The following is a 19,097-nucleotide window of genomic DNA, read 5'->3' as shown; positions in this document are numbered from 1 at the left end:
GCTCCGAAGAACGGAGGAAGATTCACAAGATATTTCCCTAAGAAACTGCCTACGGATTGTTTCGTGTACCCGACTGACTGACCGTGTTTTAAACAGTAGGCTGTATTCAAAGTGTGGTGTAATCCCGTTTTTTATGATATAATGAGAGAAAGGTTGAGATCGCTAGGGTATGTTCTGCGAATGAAGGACGGCAGATTGCTAAAGATTGTGCTTTTTAGCCAACCGCCTAGGGCTAAACGGAAAGCAAGTCGTTCTTGGCTGGGGCGGGAGGATGTCGTAATGAAAGATTTAAAGGAAATGGGAACTTTCTGGGAGGGTCTAAAGGGGAGACTTTGAATAGATTGGGATGTAGGAGGAGCTTCCGTAGTTGTGTTGACCTCAAATGGCTTGGTGCTGCTGTTAGTTGTTAGTAGTAGTAGCAGTAGCTATGCAATTTAGATGTTCAAGCTGTAAAAAAATAGGAGAAAATACATTTACGATAATTCTCATCACGCATGCACACATAAATTGATTTAATAAATCATCTGAGATGCAGGCTAAAATTGAAAAAAGGCTAATAAAATAATAACGACGCAAAGGAAAATAAATAAAGAATAAGGAAATGAAAGAATAAAGAAACATAGCGTTTACTGTTAGAAAGCGTCGTGAATAAAAAGCTCTTCTATATTTTTACTTGCTTGGTATTCCTAAAAAGTAACCAGGTTTTAAATATAGTGATTTATTTGTCTCTCCAGAATTTAAATTTCCTTGCATGTCTATGAAAGATCTATGTCAGTTGCTTTGGTGTCCTCATTTTAGCAGCTCTAAGAGCTTCTATGACCCTCAGTCATAGTAGCGACAATTATAGATATTGATAGTGGTAGTTTTTATTTCTTGGTTATGGATTTTATTTTTTTAGGTTAATTTAGTTTTTATCTTTGTTTTATCAGTGTTGAAAGCACCTAGTTTCATACAGGCTAAATATCAGCGTCCTTTTAGTTTTATCTTTTCTTTCTACTGGCCGTAGTCCCGTTTGTTTCTTCATTATTGAAGTTTCTCTCTTTGTCATTTCTTGTATGTCTAGAGTTTTTCCTCTGCTTTCGTTTGCCCGAAGTTAAGTATCCGTGTCGTTTCACATTTTATCTTTGTTTCATCAGCGTTGAAGATGCCTTGTTTTCGTACAGGCGAAATATCCGCGTCGTTTTAGATTTTATCTTTTTTCATCAGCGTTGAAGATGCCTCGTTTTCATACAGGCGAAATATCCGCGTCGTTTCAGTTTTTATCTTTTTTCTACTGACCGTAATCTTGTTTGTTTCTTCATTATTGAGGTTTCTCTCTTTGTCGTTCTTGTATGTCTAGAGTTTTTGCTCTGCTTTCGTTAGCCCAAAGTTAAAATCTTGAAGCCTTGTTCGGAATTCCTAAAAAAAAAAAAAAAAATCAGGTTTATTCAGGGCAACAGTGATGATGGTATATAAGTACAGTGAATTATGAATCGCAGGAAAGAATAAAGTAAAGCGAAATTAAACGGCAGGGGAGATAGACAATATAATAAACATTTTCGACACCCTTCTTGTATGTTTAGCATCAATTATGACAAATCGTCTCTATTCCAAATCGCAGCTTGAATCTTCATTATTATGCATTATTAATATTAATTCTATCTTAATAGAGAAAAGTGTCTGAAGAGATACGGAAGATTAATGGCAACACTTCAGTCAAGTCTGCGATTTGAGCCGGGTATAATTTCCTATCTGGCAGAAGAGGCTGTCTGCCGATCAGTGGCGGATCCAGGGAGAGGGCGAGGGGGGCGCCCCCCTAACGTCGTCTAAAGTAGTGTAATTTACTTAATTAACGCAATTTTCCGTTAATTAAACTTGCTCCTAACGCATGTTTATCGCATCAACCTATTTGCGCCTCCCCCTAAAAAAAATCCTGGATTCACCCCTACTGCCGATAGATATGGAAAAGACAAAAATCTCATAGCTTCTGCTCATTTGTCAGGACTGGAAAAAATAGGGTGTTAAGCTTCTTAACACCCTTTCCTCAAAATAGGATGTTTCATCCCCCGCCTAAAGAAACACTTTTCCTTTTCCTATAAGTCTCACCTCAATCCCCGAACCGAAAGACAAATAAATCCCACAGCCGGCATACATGCCGAAACATTTATGAAAATAATCACCTTCTTATGATATCAACTGGCTGTATAGAATCTCCATAACGAGGAATACTCGCTTATCTTTAGGCTTCAGGCATAAGAAACTTATACTCTCTTGTGAGTATCCAAAACCCTACTGACTCTAATTGTTAAAGTACTACTGGAAACTGGTACCTGTTGTATAACATTACGTAATTGTTTTCAAATTAGTGATTGTTTAGGTGTTTCGGATATATACTAAGATATATTGTTTTATAGATATTTGATGATAGATGGCATAAAATACACTTCGGCGTGCACAGAGAGCGCGTTGTTTTATTTACCGACTGCGAGTTCGCTAGCGAAGTTCAACTGGACATAAGAGGCCCTATTGACACCAATGGAGAAATATCTATTGCTAAAGTGGCTGGACAGCCAAGAACAATACCAATAGAACTCCAATGGATGGTGATGAGTTGTGATCCCACTAGACCTGAACGTGAAACCTGTGAGGAGCTTCCGGTAGGATCTTTGAAAAATGTCTAATTTAATGAAGTAATTGAGAAATTAATTATTTAACTGTTTGTCTAATTTAATATCTAATTTAAGTATCACTTTTTTTTGAATTAAATTAAGAGACTAATTTAATTAATCTAATTAAGTTTGTATTTTATGTTTTTAATCATGATAAAGGAAAAAAAACATAGTAATTCTATATTTTACGTACAAAAAGTTTTCTTCATAATTTGGGATCAAATGAAAGTTACAATTCCTTTTCCATGCTGCTCTAGATTTTTATAAGCATGTTTTGAAAAGTGTCTTTGATTTCATAATGAGCAATAATAATTAAGTGGCGTCAATGAAATTACCCCCGAAATTTTTTGTTTTTCAAAAATTTAGGGGGAAGGTGCAAATAAATTAGGAGGGGCAAATAACTTCCCTGCAAACTCAAGCAATAAGATCATGCTATATCTTCCACTTCGTAATTTTCATTGAATAGCCAACAAATATTAGGGTAACAAATTTTTATTTGTTACCCTTATTATCTAATTAGTTATGACCTATAAAATATTTTATAACTATGACCTATATTTTGTATGTTGTATTTTCCGACTGTTACCTGCTGTGTTTTCGTTACAGTGGTAACTATGTGTTGATATTGTATTATTTTGTTATTGTATTTTATTTTTTTTACTAAGAAATGCGAATTCAGCCCACTAGGGTTTGTGATAGTTCTTTTGCAAATAAATATCTATCTATTAAATATCAGTTTTTCGCCAGTTTTTCAGCAGTCATTTTTCAGGTTTCATTAGTACCATTTTTCATGTTCAGTAATATTTCAGCCTGCTCAGGAGCAAATTCAGCCCCCGTGTACCGTGACTTGCCCTCAAGGAGCTCCAGGAAACGATGGTCCAAGGGGGTATCCTGGTGAAAGAGGACTTCCAGGACAAAAGGGAGATCCTGGAATTCCTGGGTCAGCTGGTCTTTCAGGCCCGCCGGGACAGAAAGGAGACCAAGGACTTACGGTGAGTTATCTATTTTCTATAAGTATTGACTAGTAACTTTTTTGCTTTGTTTTAGTCAGTGTTTTTGTAAAAAAAAGTGAAAAAAGAAAGGTAAGCTAGTACCATTGTGACATTTCTGGGGGAAGGAAAAAACTCCCACCGATAACACTGAAGTCTGGTTTTGTCAAAAGGTAAAATACACGAATTTGTGAATACCCTTACAATATTCTCTTCTGATACCGTGAATTTCATTAAGATTGCCTAACCTTCTGGGGGCGTTTTCCCCCTTTTTCTGAAACAGGCAATTTTTTTCAGGCTCTTAGCTTTTGACGGGTAAGATTAAACTTAATGAGCTTTATATATTTGGAATCAACATTTAAAGTCAATTCTTTTGATGTATTATTGTTAACAAAATTCTGTTTTTTAGAGTTTCGGACTGCTGTTGGGCCAAATCGCTCCTTAGCAGTTCGTTTCTGTTCCTTAAATATGTTCCTGTAAAATAGTTACAGCTCCTTAAACAGTTCGTTACCACCAACTGTATGTAAGGGGAATTTTTGTATTTTTTTTTTGTCAGAAGAAAGATCATGGATGTGTGTTTAATTTTTTTGTGTGTGTTCTGGTTTTCCCTAAGGGTGAGCGTATCGAACTAATAGTTGTAAAAGATCAGGAGAGGCCTCATTCGAAAGAAAATTCAGATTTCTAGAGCCTTTCTAAATGACCAAAGAGATTGGAGGGCATCTAGCCGCCTTCCCACACCCCCTTTTTCCCCAAAGATATCTGATCAAATTTTGAGAGAGTCATTTGGTTCAGCATTGTTAAAAAGTCCAATAACAATGTCTCTAGGAGTGAAGTGACCTCCATGGCCCCTGTGGAAAGGGCTGTAAGTTAGACAATTTGTTTATTTTTTTACACAGATTATTCGTCAATGCGAAATATTCGGAAATAGTTCGGTTGGGATTTGCTTCAGGGGCTGATTTTGCACGGTGAGGATTTTCCGTGGGGAGGAAAGTTTCTGAAGGAAAATATTTGGAGAAAATTTTACGAGGAAGGAGAATTTCCTGGCGTGATTCATAACGGTCAGAAACTAAATAAAAAATAAATTTTTTCAACCAAAAGTAAAGAACAACATTAGAACTTAAAATTAAAAGGAATTATTCCGTACATGAGGGGGGCTTCCCCTCTCTCATTCCCCGCTCTTTACGTTAAAGTATTTTTTGTCCCAATTCTTTAAGAACGACTCCTGAGACACAAAGGTCCGTTGAATTTGACTGAGAAGCGTAAAGACTTAAACGTAAAGAGTTAGGGATAAGAAAAGGGCAGGTCTCCTAATTTGCCGAATAATTTGTTTTTTGTTTTAATCATACATACATAACATACTAAATTTACAACTAAGTGACTAAGAAACAAGCTCGTTTTACACTGTTAATCTTGCAAAGTTTGCAAACAGACAGTATGCATAAACCGTTTTTTGGCCCAGTTAAAATCAGTTGGAAACGGGCCGCCACCAAAATGCATAAGAAATTAGAAATTCTTGAATATGTTTTCCTCCGTTATATCATTTTATGGGAATTATAGAAATAGTTTGAATAGCGGAGGCAAGTGAAGCTAGAAAGCAGGAGGCAAGTATGTCTGCAAATCAAAATTAGAAGATTAGAAGCTACAGTGATGACAGTGGTCAAATATGGCTCTGAAGCATGGGCGCTCCAAACAACGGATGAAGAATTGCTAGATGTTTTCCAGAGAAATTGCTTACCGATTATTTTGGGTACCCGGCTGACTGACAGTATTTCAAAGAGTGGGCTCTACGAAAATGTGGTTCAATACCACTTTCTAGGGCTATAATGAAAGAAAGGTTGAGATGGCTAGGGCAAGTTGTGTGGATGAAGGATGACAGACTGCTGAGGTTTGTACTTTTCAGCCAACTGTCTAGGTCTAAACGGAAAGCAGGTTTTCATCGTCTGGGGTGGGAGGATGTCATAAAGAAAGATTTAAAGGAAATGGGAACTTCCTGGGAGGGTGTAAAAAGGGAGGCTTTGAATAGGTTGGGATGGAGGAGGAGCGTGCGTAGATGCGTTGGCCTCATGTGGCTTGGTGCTGCGGTGTGTTGTTAGTAGTAGTAGCAGTAAGTCAAGCTAGATGTTTATCCTAAGGTGTAATTATAGGTATTGTTAATACAAAAATGGCAACAAAGAGCTGATTTATTTTGAGGGAGAGGCTAAATTTTGTTTAATCTTTTAGAGTTTACTTCCCATTTAATCTAATAAATATTTATATCAATCTGTGCTTGAAATATTTGAGTTCAGTACATCAGTAATTACTTTAATAACAGTGAATCATTTCAAAATCCATAATTATTATAAAATGATAACTTGTTTATTAAGCCAAAATTGGTAGAGATTGCAGAAGCGCAACTTTTTAATGGAGTAAAGATGTAGATGTGTCAACATTTTATACAGTCATTGAAGCCAATTTTTGGCTTCAAATATAGTGTTGGGTGTAATGAGCATTTGTTTCGATTATTTGACCCTTATGCAACTTTATCTTGTAGTATTCGGAAGTGCTGTCATGACTGCTACAAACATGTTTTAGTGACCATTTATGGTATTTTAAAAGCTGAATCTATGAAAATAAATATTTACAGGGCCTTCAAGGGCTTCCAGGTTTGCAAGGTGCACGGGGACCAGTTGGTGCCACCGGCCCACAAGGCGTTAGAGGTGAAGCAGGATCGAAAGGAAATTCAGGAGAAAATGTAAGTATGATTGTAATTTTTTGGCATAGGCTGATCTATAATTTTTACCCAAAACTGTACCACGATCATGCTGATCCCGAAGATGAATCACGAAGTTATTCTCTTTTTCTTTTACTCTCTTTTTCTTTTACCTTTCATTTTGGTTTCTTTTGTCTGGTTCTGACTGTTACTTCAAAATAGAACAGGTCATAAAACTATTAGTTGCTATGGTCCATTTGAAGTACTACATATGGTACTAAAGTGCTACAAGTGGGACCACTTGGTATACTAGAAGGTGAAAATGAAACTGCTATTGGCAATAGATTACGAGTAAAATACGTGTCTGATAACTTTGTGCTGTTTCTCAAAGAAAATTGAGAAAGAAAAGCACAGAATGACTTTGTGCTTGTACACATAATATTCCAGACTCACTCTTCTTTCTATTAATTAAACTTACGGAACTAAATGACAGCCATGTCATTTTGATCTATCAAGTTCAAGTTCTAGTTCTAATCTAAGTCAAGTTCTAATCTATGAACATGTAAAAATTCAGCAAAGATCCACTCCCCAAAACCCTGGATCGACAATTGCTATTCCTTCTGTAAACCCTTTCTACTATTTACACTACCACAAACTGTCATAAGTTTCGAGTTATTCCTCGTCTTAATAGGTTTAATAAGTATCATAAAGATTAAACACCTTAAAAAGCTTATACATGAATCATGGAGAGTGAATTTCGCTTTGTCCTTATTCATTTACATGCGACCCTTAGAAGAGACTATCCCTTCCTCTGCCTAAATATTTTCCCTACAAGGACATTTCCAACCGACTGTCATTCTGAAGCTGGCAATTGCATAATACTTCCTTACTAAGATGAAAAAGAAAATTGGAACGTTTTATAGTTTACCAATATTAGTGCCATTCCCTTATTCACTTCATTGCCCATAAATGAAAGGTAAAATCGACAATGGGCAAAATGAAAAACAAAAGTTGGTACGATATACCCCCTACTTAATATTCTTCTAATATGTTTTTCTGATATCAAAGTAAGATAATAATATTTTAGAAACAAATTTGGGCTATTAGGGGGGGGGGTAAAGTATAGCGGGTCTGCGTGCCTAATGTGTTAGGCGCAATTATTCTGCATAAATAAAATCCTTTTCATAGACAGTGATTTGCACAAACAGTGATACAATTTCACAAAAAATACTAGATATGTTTTGCATATATATATATATTTCCAAATGTTCTTCATATTATATAGTAAGAACTTTTTTCCAACTTCATACTGTCCAAATACTTTACATTCACCCCCCCCCCTCCAATTTGTAAATATATAACCTAAATAATATATATTTTCCATCTATTCTGTCACGTCTCTTTGTCTTGTCTCATGCTAAGCTGAAATAAAATAACGCGAAAAAAACAAACAAAACGATTCTATAATTCGTCAATGAATGAACAACATGAGCGGTAGGGGGTTTATCATACAAGTACCCAGAAGTTCACAAAGGGGGGAGAAGAGGTAATAAGGAAGGATTTAAAGGTGATTAGAACTTTATGGCTGCTTCAGGAGGAGTTTGAATAACTGAATGGGTCACATGTTTCTCAAGACAACAGTGATTTGTTTGCAGTAGACTCAGTGAGGCAGAGCGTTCCAATTTATTGGCACGTTACAAAAGAGACATAGTTGATAGCTATTTTTTCAATCGTTGTCACCACCAAACGCTAATAATAAAAAAACAATATAGTGAGGATGAATATGTTCATCATGTCTGTTTTTCTGTAGTCACGTACGCAGAAGGAGCCTGGTCTTTCCAAAAATATCTAGCTATAATATTTTCTCCATACTTCCCTATATTTTCAAGTAATTTACCTTTTTTTTACATTTTAAAATCTAATTTTAATTCCCTCTGGAAATTCACCTTTGCCTATGACAAAAACTCCTGCGTGTGTACTAAGTATCATACCACTTTTAATCTTCATATAACTTCAGAAATATATTTTAGTGTTTGATTAATTGAAAAAAATAGCTTTGTTTTCTTATTTTATAGGTAAAATATTCAATTTTAAGGTTTTAAGAATTTTTTACGATTTTCTATCCAGTTTTCTTTTTTTCTAACCTTAAAGGGTGAGTTTTGAAATTGCGAACGACAAAGAAAGAAAAAAGAGAAAATAATTGTCATATTCAATTCATTTCATTTGTAAAAGAATATAAATATATAGCAATATGTTCATGAATAGTCCCCAACAAAAAGTATAGCTAACAGTAAATGTACATTTTGTGTTACTTCTTAAATATACATCGGGTATCTGGTAGCTTAAAATTTTCATAATATAGGTAAAGACTAAGGTTTTTTGTATAGAGAGGCCTCGAATTAGTCAAAACAAATCACCGATTTAAGTCAGCAAAATTAGTGTTCTGCTGAATCTTAGAGCAGACTTTGCAAACCAGCTGCTAAGTTTTATCTGAACTTTTCTATAGCAGTGAATTTGGAGTGGTTAATTTTATGGGTTCTAATCTTTATTCCATTTTTATTATTTATAGAATATTTTTATACTATTTTGTCTAAATTATAGGGTGAGCCTGGACAGCCTGGTCTAAAAGGGGAAAGAGGTAGTCCTGGTATTCCTGGACAACCAGGTGCGAGAGGACAACAAGGACCTCCAGGAAATGTAGCAACTGTTCAAGGTCCTCCTGGGCCTGTAGGCCTTCCTGGAGAAAGAGGAGAGCCGGTAAGTTAAAAAAATGCTGAATTACAAAGAGGAACAGAAATTATGATTTAGGTTTCTTTTTTTTCCTTCTTATGCTAAAAAATCCAGATAACGAATTCAAACCTAAAATGTTAACAGGGATGCATGATGTGATAGCGGCTCCTATTGAATTCAACTAATCTTCCCTGCTTTAACAACGATGCCAACATACGAATAAACATCACAGAGATAAACTCCCCACACAGCTCCACTCCTGATAAAAGTACAACCATCACACGAACTCGATCCCCTATAACTATTTTATTGTTTTTTCCCTATTTTTGTATTCGGACCATGATGCATGGTCGTAAAGAAAATTATAAGAAATTTTCATACCTTCTTCCAAATCGAGGAGCCACTTTCATTTTTTATTTTTTTTTATTCTTATTTGACCACCTTTGGAGGATGAAATAATATTGAAAAAACATTAAAACGCCAATAAAAGATATTATTCCTGGGCGGAGGAGAGAAGCTGTAGCCTTTGTGCTTGACCTAGCCCAGCTTCTATGTCATAGGGTATCCTTTCTTAATACATTCTATCGGAAAGGTTGTTATCTGAATACCCATGGATGTACTTGACTTACTGACTTAGGTCCCGTCCGTCCTTGAAGGTCGTCTTAGGGCCTCTTTATTCGTAATGGCGTGGATGTGCCTTTTGTATGCTTCATGGTCTTCTGATAGGCGAAGAAGGTCCGAGAGGCGGTGAGGTGCAAAGTTTTCCTTCCACCTTTTTGGAAATTTTTCGAAAATTTTTCGAAAACGGAAAACAAAACAAAAACTTTCTAGTCACATCTTGGTCACAGTTGTTACTGTTCAGGGTAAGAACCAAACAGTTCATGGTAACGAACTCTAAGTACGGAGAGACCCGGCTCAATAGTGACCGAAACTTTAATATACGGAATTTTCATACCGATAGATACATCAAAAGACTGAGGTTTTTATGCTGATTGTAATTATATAAGTTTTATCAAATTTAGTCTTACTCGTCAAAAGTTGCGAGCCTGAGAAAATTTACCTTATTTTCGAAAAAAGGGGGAAACACCCCCTAAAGGTCATAAGTACTTTCAAAAGAGTTATGTGTCTTAATTAAACGGCCTTTGTGATTCAAGGGTCATTCTTAAGGACTTGGAACAAAATTCGAACTTTGGCGTAAAGAGTGAGGCATTGACTAGGGGGTGAACCCCCTCATATACGTAATAATTTTAGTTCATTTTAAGTTTTGATATTGCTCCTTACTTTCGGTTGAAAAAACCTGTTTTTTTTTACTTAATTGTACAAAGGATTGACGTTGTTCTGTTTTGTAAATTTTCGACCCTTTTTGTATTTATTATACTATTAAATTAGTTTATTAAATTAAATAAAGTATTTATCTATTATATTTACAATTGAATTTTTAATTCAAGGTTTTTTTTATTTATTTAATCTTTATTTATCGCGCATATGAATCATCCATAGCAACTGAAACTCTTACGGACATTTTAGAAAGATAAAAATTTACAAGTATGCCCGCAAAAGTCATATTTGTTGCTATGGGGAGATTTAAATAACTACTGACCACTGGTAAATGGTAACTTATTACTAGCAAAAATAATTAAGCGTCCTTGAAAAGTACGCTTTCCAAGGTTTTTATGTACTTACGCATTTTGTGTTCCCAGATTTTAAAATTTGACCCCAAATGAAAAACATTCTACAAGCCCCTTGTTCTTGTAAAACTTTCTGCGCTTTGACTTATATTTAAACGTTTAATTTATCTAATATTGTGGTAATTCAAATGAGTCAATGGAAATAAAAAAAAAAAAAACAGTTACTCTAAATCAAGACAGTACAAAGTAAACTTAAAAAAATTTTGGTATTTTGACTTGTAGGTTAGGAATTATTTATCATCAGAAAAATATAAAAAGAACAAACTAGACTAACGGCTAAGAGATACAAAAAAAAAAAAAATTAAAAGATGAACAGTAGGCTACTATAAGTAAGGAAATGAAGGAGGAAAAAACACACCAAAGAAATACAGACTTTATGTTTTATGTTATGTTTGTTTTTGAAATGTTACAAGCCAACTCTTTATGATGGTAACATAGCATTAATTTTCATCTGTTACTTACATGCCCGTGATTTTTATGATCTATTTTTTATGATCTGTTTTTTAGATCTAAGATGAAGCCAAGGGGCAAAAATTGTTTTCATTTTAATGCGCTTGGTATTTTAACAATATTCCAGGGTTGACTTTCAAAAATCCGAAGGGTTCGAAACCAATCTTACTAATGCGTAAGCTGATCTTTGAGGGTAATTTTTACTTTTTGAGGGTAATGTGAGATTTATAAAAAAAAAAACTTTATCTGATGAATTTTAATCTATTTAAAGTCTATTTTATTATCTACCAAAGAATATAGGAATAAAGAGTCAAGATCATGCAATTACTGATGATAGTGACAAAAAGTTGATTCTTTTATTTTATGGAATAAGTAATACAAACCCAAAAAACTATCTTTCTATTCACACAGGGTGTACAAGGGCCTGAAGGTCCAATGGGCCCAAGAGGAACTCCTGGAGACGAAGGAAGACCCGGCCCTCCAGGAAAAGATGGCGCAACTGGAGGGTCTGGTCCTAAAGGAGAACTTGGTGAAAAGGGAAGCACTGGATCTCGTGGACCTCCAGGTTCCCAGGTAAACTGACTTTATTTTTAGTAATATAAAAAAATGAAACGAGTTAATAGAGTAGCGCTACTTATTAGTATACTGCTAATATACTGGATTAAATGTCATGGAGAAGGATTTGTATTCTGAACATTGTGGTTTTTATTTGCCAGAACATCAGCATCAACTACAAAAAAGAAATAAAATACCCATAATAACTGAGATTACTTTAAATAAGTAATGTAAGTTGAAATTGAGTAAAGTGAGTTCAAAACGATGATATAATAAAAAAAATGAACGAAAAAAAGAAAAAAATAAAGATTAGTTATAAAATTCAGATTTCTAAGAAAAAACATCGTTTCGAAAACCATGTTATGTAGGTGGTTTTCCGCCATGCCTATCCAACAATTTTTTACAACAAAATTGTACCAGAAAATGTATTTCCACCAACACCAGTTGTTTGCGAATAATTTTAGCTGTCGCAAAGCTTTCAGAAAATGATTGCTAGTGAAATTTGTTATGCAAGATCTGAAAGACATTCAGAGTATGAAATTAAACCCTTTTATTTCATAGTTTAAAAATAATACCTATATTATGCCCTTGTAACCTTTAAATACTATTTAACTCTTTTTTATACTTTAGAGCTAAATTTTTAAATTTTGCTTTCTTTAATTTGCGTTGACGAGTAGTTGGTAACAAGTATCTCTGTATTAATATTTAGGATTCTGTAAATCCACAAAATGGGTGAAAATTGTTTTGAGAGCAGAAAATACCTTATGTGTTAAGAAAAACAAGCATATTTCATATACATTTCTAATTAACATACCGACAATCAAAACACCTTCTGCATTTATAGCTCAAACCCCCCGTATACCCTTCTTGCCCTCCCCAATAGCCATTAGTATTCGTACTTAATATGTTAAAGATTAAAAACCAGGGTTACTATTGAGATATCTTGAAATTTAATTATTCAATATTTTAGGGCCCTCCAGGACCACCGGGTGTCAGCATTGGTGCTGGCATGACTGCTCCAGGACCACAAGGTGTACAAGGTCCACCAGGTGATCCTGGAATGCCAGGATCTCCTGGATCACGTGGTCTTCCCGGAGAGAGAGGAGAAAGAGGAGATCGTGGAGCTCCAGGGGAAAAAGGTACGCTTTACTGAGATTTTGATGAGATCTGTAAAACTCCTTCAGATGTGAAGTCATATAATATATTTGTTTTTCTTCTCGTTATCAACAATGCTTTACTGTAAAAAAAACACTATTATCTTTGGACAGTAATAAATGTAAGATAAGGAAAACGGCATTGGACTCTACAGTCCCTGCCAGTTGTGATGATCTCCATTTCATGGCCTTTCATCCAGGAAGTGCAATGGATAATTGGGGACCAGCCATCCCGTGCTCTAGTACACCCTTCCTGTTTAACTTCCTTATATTTCTACAGGTACCCCTTTAGAGCCGGATCGACACTGGCTGAGCTTACAGAGTCACGCCACTGACTCCCATTCAAACCAAATAACCAGTGTCACTAGGACTCGAACTAGGACTAGGACCCTAGTCCTAAAAGGACGAACTCGAACTAGTGTCACTAGGACTGACACTAGGACTAGGACCCATGTCCTCACGGACAAAAAGTCTCAGCTCAAGTATGCTGACCATTTGGCTAGTGATAAATCTAGGGTAGTAATAAATAGTTTTAAGTATCAATAGAAAAATGTGAAATGTTGCAACATTAAAAAATAACGCCAACGATCCAGCGATGGTTCTCAGAACCCTTTTGTTAAAGTTATCATTATTTCATATGGTGTCATACAAAGATATTTCACTAAGTATAATCTCTTTTCTAGGAGCTACATGCAAAAATAGCGCTAACGATCCAGTGATGGTTCTCAAAACCCTTTTGCTATTGTTTGCATGGTACTTGTTTGATATACCCCCTACCTAATTTACTCTAATATGTTTCTCTGACACTCAATCCTAATGAAATATACCATAGTAATTTAGAAATATAATACTTTAGAAACAAATTTGGGCTACATATTTGTACATTAGGGGGCGAGGGAGAAAGTATAGTTGGTCTGTATGCCTGATGTGTTAGGTACAATTATTCTGTATATTATGTTGTAAGAATTGTTTTCCAACTTCACACTATGCAAATACTTTACCCCCACTCCCTAATGTGCAAATATATAGCCCAAATTATATATTTTCCATCTATTCTGTCACTTCTCTTTGTCTTGTCTCACGCTAAGCTAAAAGAAACTAACAAAAAGAAAAACGGTTTAATAATGTGTCAATGAATGAACAACTTGAACAGTAGGCGATTTATCATACAAGTACCGTTTTTATATTGCCACATGGCGTCATACAAAGATATTTCGCCTAATACAATGACTTTTCTAGGGAAAATATGCAAATACAAAGCTTCAATTTGGTATGAAAAGTCATTTTTGAAAAATAAAGGATTGAATCCAGAAATGGATTTATTTCTCTGAGAGAGGGCTTTGTTTATGAGCAAGTCCAAATCACAATTCAAAATAATTAAGGAATACAGATTAGTAAAATATCCTTAATTCCTGGTATTTCCACTAATATAGTGCATAGCTTGCTATTATACCTATTACGGAGATCTAATTTCATAATTTGTTTCAGGATTTTTTTTATCATATTTCAACTATATTTTAGACAGTTTGATGAAAAATGGATCAAAATTCATGATCACAGCTTCTAGTCATATCTCTTTGTGCCGTTTCTCAATTTGGGATAAATTTTATTACCATCCTTTTCAATAGGAAAATTAGATAGATAAATAAACCATTTAATGCTGATTTTCGAAAAACTTTACTAATAAATACTTCATGAGAAGCAACTGGCAAATTTCACTTCTTCCAAGAGAATCTTTTCAAAAAATTGAAAAATTTTCAGGCACCATGTCTTTTCTATTCTTGGCTTTAATTGAAATTAAATAAAAAAAAACAGGTCTTTTCAACTGAAACCAAGGAGCAATATTAAAACTCAAGAGGAACAGAAACTATTCCGTATGTGAGGGGGTGCCCCCTCCTCAATACTATAAAGAAAAAACGAGGATTTTTTTTTCTTTTTTAAGGCCAAACGAAAATACTGAAAAAAACGAATATTTCGAAAGGACAACTGCCTCTTCTTCGGCGCGGAAAAAAAAAATTAAAGATAATACCAAAAAAGACAAAGAAAAAAACAAAAATTGTAGAGAGTCAATATGAAAAAAACAAACCAATAAAGACCAATCAAAAACCAAAATTGAAAGATGAATAAAATTTAATGAAAGCCAAATTTAGAAGAATTAAAACCAAATACCTAGCAACCAAAAGCGAGTCATTCACCAATATCCACGACTTGCACAAAACCCGTCAAATGATGCTAGCTAACGACTAGCCAGTGACAGAAAATTCATTAACTCAAGTGAACGAACCAGCAATTCAATAACCTGGAGAACCTATTTAATTTTGTTTCTGATTTTAATAACCGGACTTTTTGCACAAAAAGTGCATTGTTGCACTTCAATACACTTAAATATAGGAATGTTCTAATGTTCTATATGGAATGTTCTAAGCGAGTTCTGGTGAGTAAATTTTTCTTATATTATAATAAAAAGAAATCCATTTATCTATCTATGGCCATGTACCTTTATACTGACAAGACAAACTCTAGAAGTTATCCTACTAGAGGAAAGAAACTCTCAGCCAGATACTACATGCTTGGCTGTGACCCTCAAAAACGTGATTTGCATTAAAAAAGATACTCTGACTCACAGTATACTAATACTATACAGATTCCGGAAGATGTGGTTGACTCCGCATTTGTTTTTGGCTTTTCTTCTTTTTTTGTCTTATTTGGTATTATCTTTAAATATTTTTGTTTGCACTGAAAAAGAGAGGCGGCTTTCGAAATATTCGCTTCGTTGTTTCGGTACTTTCGTTTGGCCTTAAAAAACCTAATTTTGTTCATTTTGTCTTTGTATTGTGGCATGCCAATGTGGTTTAAGAAATTATCCTCCTCAATACCTTGCTCTTCGCGCTAAAGTTTTTAGCACTTTAAAAAAAGATTCCTAATCTAATTAACACGCCCTCATGTTTCAGGAGTCGTTCTTAAAAAATTGGGAAAAACAGTCAAACTTTAGCGTGAAGACCAAGGTAATGACGAGGTGGCCAACTCCTTCAGATACTAAATAATTTCTGTTCGTTTTAATTTTTGATGTCGCTCCTTGCTTTCAGTTGAAAAAAACTTCCTTTTTTTATTTAATTTCTAGTCGTTTTTAAAATAATACCGGTAAATCTGGCTCACCCTCTATGAAACATTCCCTCCCCTCACAGGAAACTCCCCCTTGAATATTTTTCCCTCACTTAAATACACCCCCCTCGTAAAATTTCTTCCGGAAGATTCCATCCTTGCTGGAAAATCCCTGATAAAATTTCTTGCAGAAGATTCACCTGAAAAATTTCCTTAGATTACTTTCATTTGAAAAAGACTAAGTTTCAATCGTCATTCAAATCACTCCTGAAATCCTCGGTTCCGTGGAAATTATTTTCCAGAAACCCAGACACACGGAAAACTTCTCCCGGAACATCTCCACATGCAAAATTGAGTAATTAAAGACAAAGTAAGACAAATAAAAAGAATTTTGTTTAGGAATTCTCTTAAATCTCCCCAGTGTAAATTTTTCCGTGGAAAGTTCACCTCCGGAAATTTATTTCCACACGGAATATTATCCCATGGAAACCTAGCACAAATCTCCCCTCCCCTCGCCTCGAAATGTCTGTATACATCCCAATAACAAATACTATGCGTAGACATTGGGCAAAATTTATCACTTAATGACCTATCCCGAGGGGCTGGGGGGGGGGGCGTGTTATATCCAAAGGCATAATTTTTGGACTTTTCAACTGTGCTGAACAAAATGGTTATCTCAAAATTTTTATCAAACGATTTCGGCAAAAAAGGGGTATGGTCGGGGGGCTAGTTGCGTAAAATATTTTTGGTCAATTAAAATGGGCACTAGAATTTTTAATTTCCGTTCAAATGAGCCCTCTCCTATTTTTTCTAGGACAATCGGTTTGATACAATTACCCCTGGGGATAAACAAAAACCAAATAAACAAATTTCTTTCATCAGCTTTCGAAGTCCTCAAAACGAATTAGTTCGTTGGCTTCTAAATCTGATTTTAGTCTTAAGGTATCTGAAGCCATTACATTCTGAGTTTACTGTCTACGGAATAGACATCTATACAGTAGAAAATATTCCTTTACGTACCATTTGATATAGACTCTATATACTTTATACCACATATTCAATAAACTCTGTAATATTTGGTATAGAGTCTATTCCAAAGACAACAGGAAATATAGCTTTAGCAATAAGAGAACATTTATTCTTGAATGTTTTTATTCGCCTTCTATAGATATCCGTTAATAAAGGGGTTATTTTTTGCCTTAAACTAAAAAATTATTAAAATCATGAAAAGTAAAAAATACCAAAAAATGAACATAATCAAAAGCTATGAAAAAAGTATTATGATTTACTTGCTGTAACTATTACTATTATTTTTTTTTCTTTTGACAAAAAAAATATGAAAATCAGGAGGCGTATGGTTGTTCTAAAAAAAGAGAAAGCTAAATTTTAGCAGCCTTTTCAGCTTTGAGTGTTCTAAGGGGCGCATCCTTGAATTCAAGGGTAGGCAGTTGTGTTCTTGGAAAGATTAGTCTTGACATTTCAATCTCACTTTAATCGAGCCGGAATAGCTAAAACGAGAGTCTGAACATCAATATACACTTTCTGAAGTTTGAAACTAACCTGTCCGGGTTGCAGCGGTAGCTATCAACCTAGTAAGAGACGATCAAGCCCCATAGTAAAAAACTCAATAGTTCATAGACCCAAAAACTAGAATCAGATCAAAAAACGAAGTAAACTATTAGAACCACATTGTCCAATACCCCTATAGAGATAACTAACTATCCCTCAGCTTGAAAAACAAGGAAAATATATTGGTTTGAAAATCAGGACAAGTGGGTACAACCAAGATATTCCACATCGACAGCCGGTCTGTTTTTTTCGTTTTTTTTTCAATGCAGCTGGTGGGCCACTGGAAAATCATAGAGAGCTGTTTAATGGCTCATTTGAAAGGAAATTGATGTATTTAAAAATCTTTAATAATTAAAAAAATAATATTAAAAACAAAACTTTTTTTTACAAAAAACGGCATTTTTCCATAGCTCTGTAGTAGAAAATGTTATTATTATCGTCCTGCATAGAAAAAGCAATTTTTTTCAAAATTCAATTTTTTGAGATTATAAAAACGATTATAAAAAGAACATCAATATACACTTTCTGAAGTTTGAAACTAACCTGTCCGGGTTGCAGCGGTAGCTATCAACCTAGTAAGAGACGATCAAGCCCCATAGTAAAAAATAAAATAGCCCATAACTCCTAAAACTAGAATCAGATCAAAAAACGAAGTAAACTATTAGAACCGCATTGTCCAATACCCCTAAATAGAAAACTAACTATCCCTCGGCTTGAAAAACAAGGAAAATATATTGGTTTGAAAATCAAGAAAAGTGAGTACAATCAAGATATTACACATCGACAGCAGGTTTGTTTTTTTTCGTGGTTTATTTTTTCAATGCAGCTGGTGGGCCACTGGAAAATCATAGAGAGCTTTTTAATGGCTCATTTGAAAAGAAATTGATGTATTTAAAAACTTTTAATAATTAAAAAAATAATATTAAAAAAAAATCTTTTTGTACGAAAAACTGCATTTTTCCATAGCTCTGTAGTAGAAAATGTTATTATTATCGTCCTGCATAGAAAAATCAATTTTTACCATTATAAAAGTATGTAGATGCAGTTATGTAAAATACAGTAATTTTTGGTGTACTAACGAAAAATCTGATTTGTCAACTGAAACTAGATAATTCCTAAACATATTAAATAAAATAGTTTTATTTAACTGCAAAAATACTTATGATGTCTGAGCAATAATTTTAATTTTTCAATTCAAACTAGAAAACTATGTAAAAAACTTAGAATTAGTTTAATTTTTGGTTTGATATGAGAGAATCGATACGTCATATAGAATAGAAATGGTCTCAAGAGCATATATTGAAAAGAGTAATCCAAATATCTGCTTTAAGAAATAATTACTACAAAAAATACAGACAAAATCAGAAAATATCAGAAAATGTATCAGAAAAGTCTATTTAAAAGAGATAAAAAGGCTGCCGAAAGAATAAAGCTCAAGCACACGTAAGGATGACTACTAAGTTGTCTTGTGATCCTGTTTTTTTCTGGGTTGCAGCGGTAGCTAGCAACCTAGTAAGAGACGA

At 34.5% G+C, this 19,097-nt stretch overlaps 1 protein-coding gene across 1 annotated transcript in view; it reads left to right on the top strand.

The window, feature by feature from the left end:
- LOC148946655 (uncharacterized) overlaps nt 1-19,097 on the top strand; it is a 146,172-nt gene that overhangs the window by 87,257 nt on the left and 39,818 nt on the right. Inside the window, exons 8-13 of the mRNA XM_089096378.1 lie at nt 2,394-2,636; nt 3,458-3,640; nt 6,261-6,368; nt 8,928-9,083; nt 11,606-11,767; nt 12,720-12,888. Of these exons, the coding sequence (XP_088952504.1) occupies nt 2,394-2,636; nt 3,458-3,640; nt 6,261-6,368; nt 8,928-9,083; nt 11,606-11,767; nt 12,720-12,888 (1,021 nt within the window). The remainder of the gene's footprint in view (nt 1-2,393; nt 2,637-3,457; nt 3,641-6,260; nt 6,369-8,927; nt 9,084-11,605; nt 11,768-12,719; nt 12,889-19,097) is intronic.

Source organism: Artemia sp. Qi Xiang Cuo, chromosome 11, assembly GCF_049724085.1.
Source record: "Artemia sp. Qi Xiang Cuo chromosome 11, ASM4972408v1, whole genome shotgun sequence".
NCBI classification, from domain to species: Eukaryota; Metazoa; Arthropoda; class Branchiopoda; order Anostraca; family Artemiidae; genus Artemia; species Artemia sp. Qi Xiang Cuo.
This window is presented reverse-complemented; position numbering and strand designations above follow the sequence as displayed.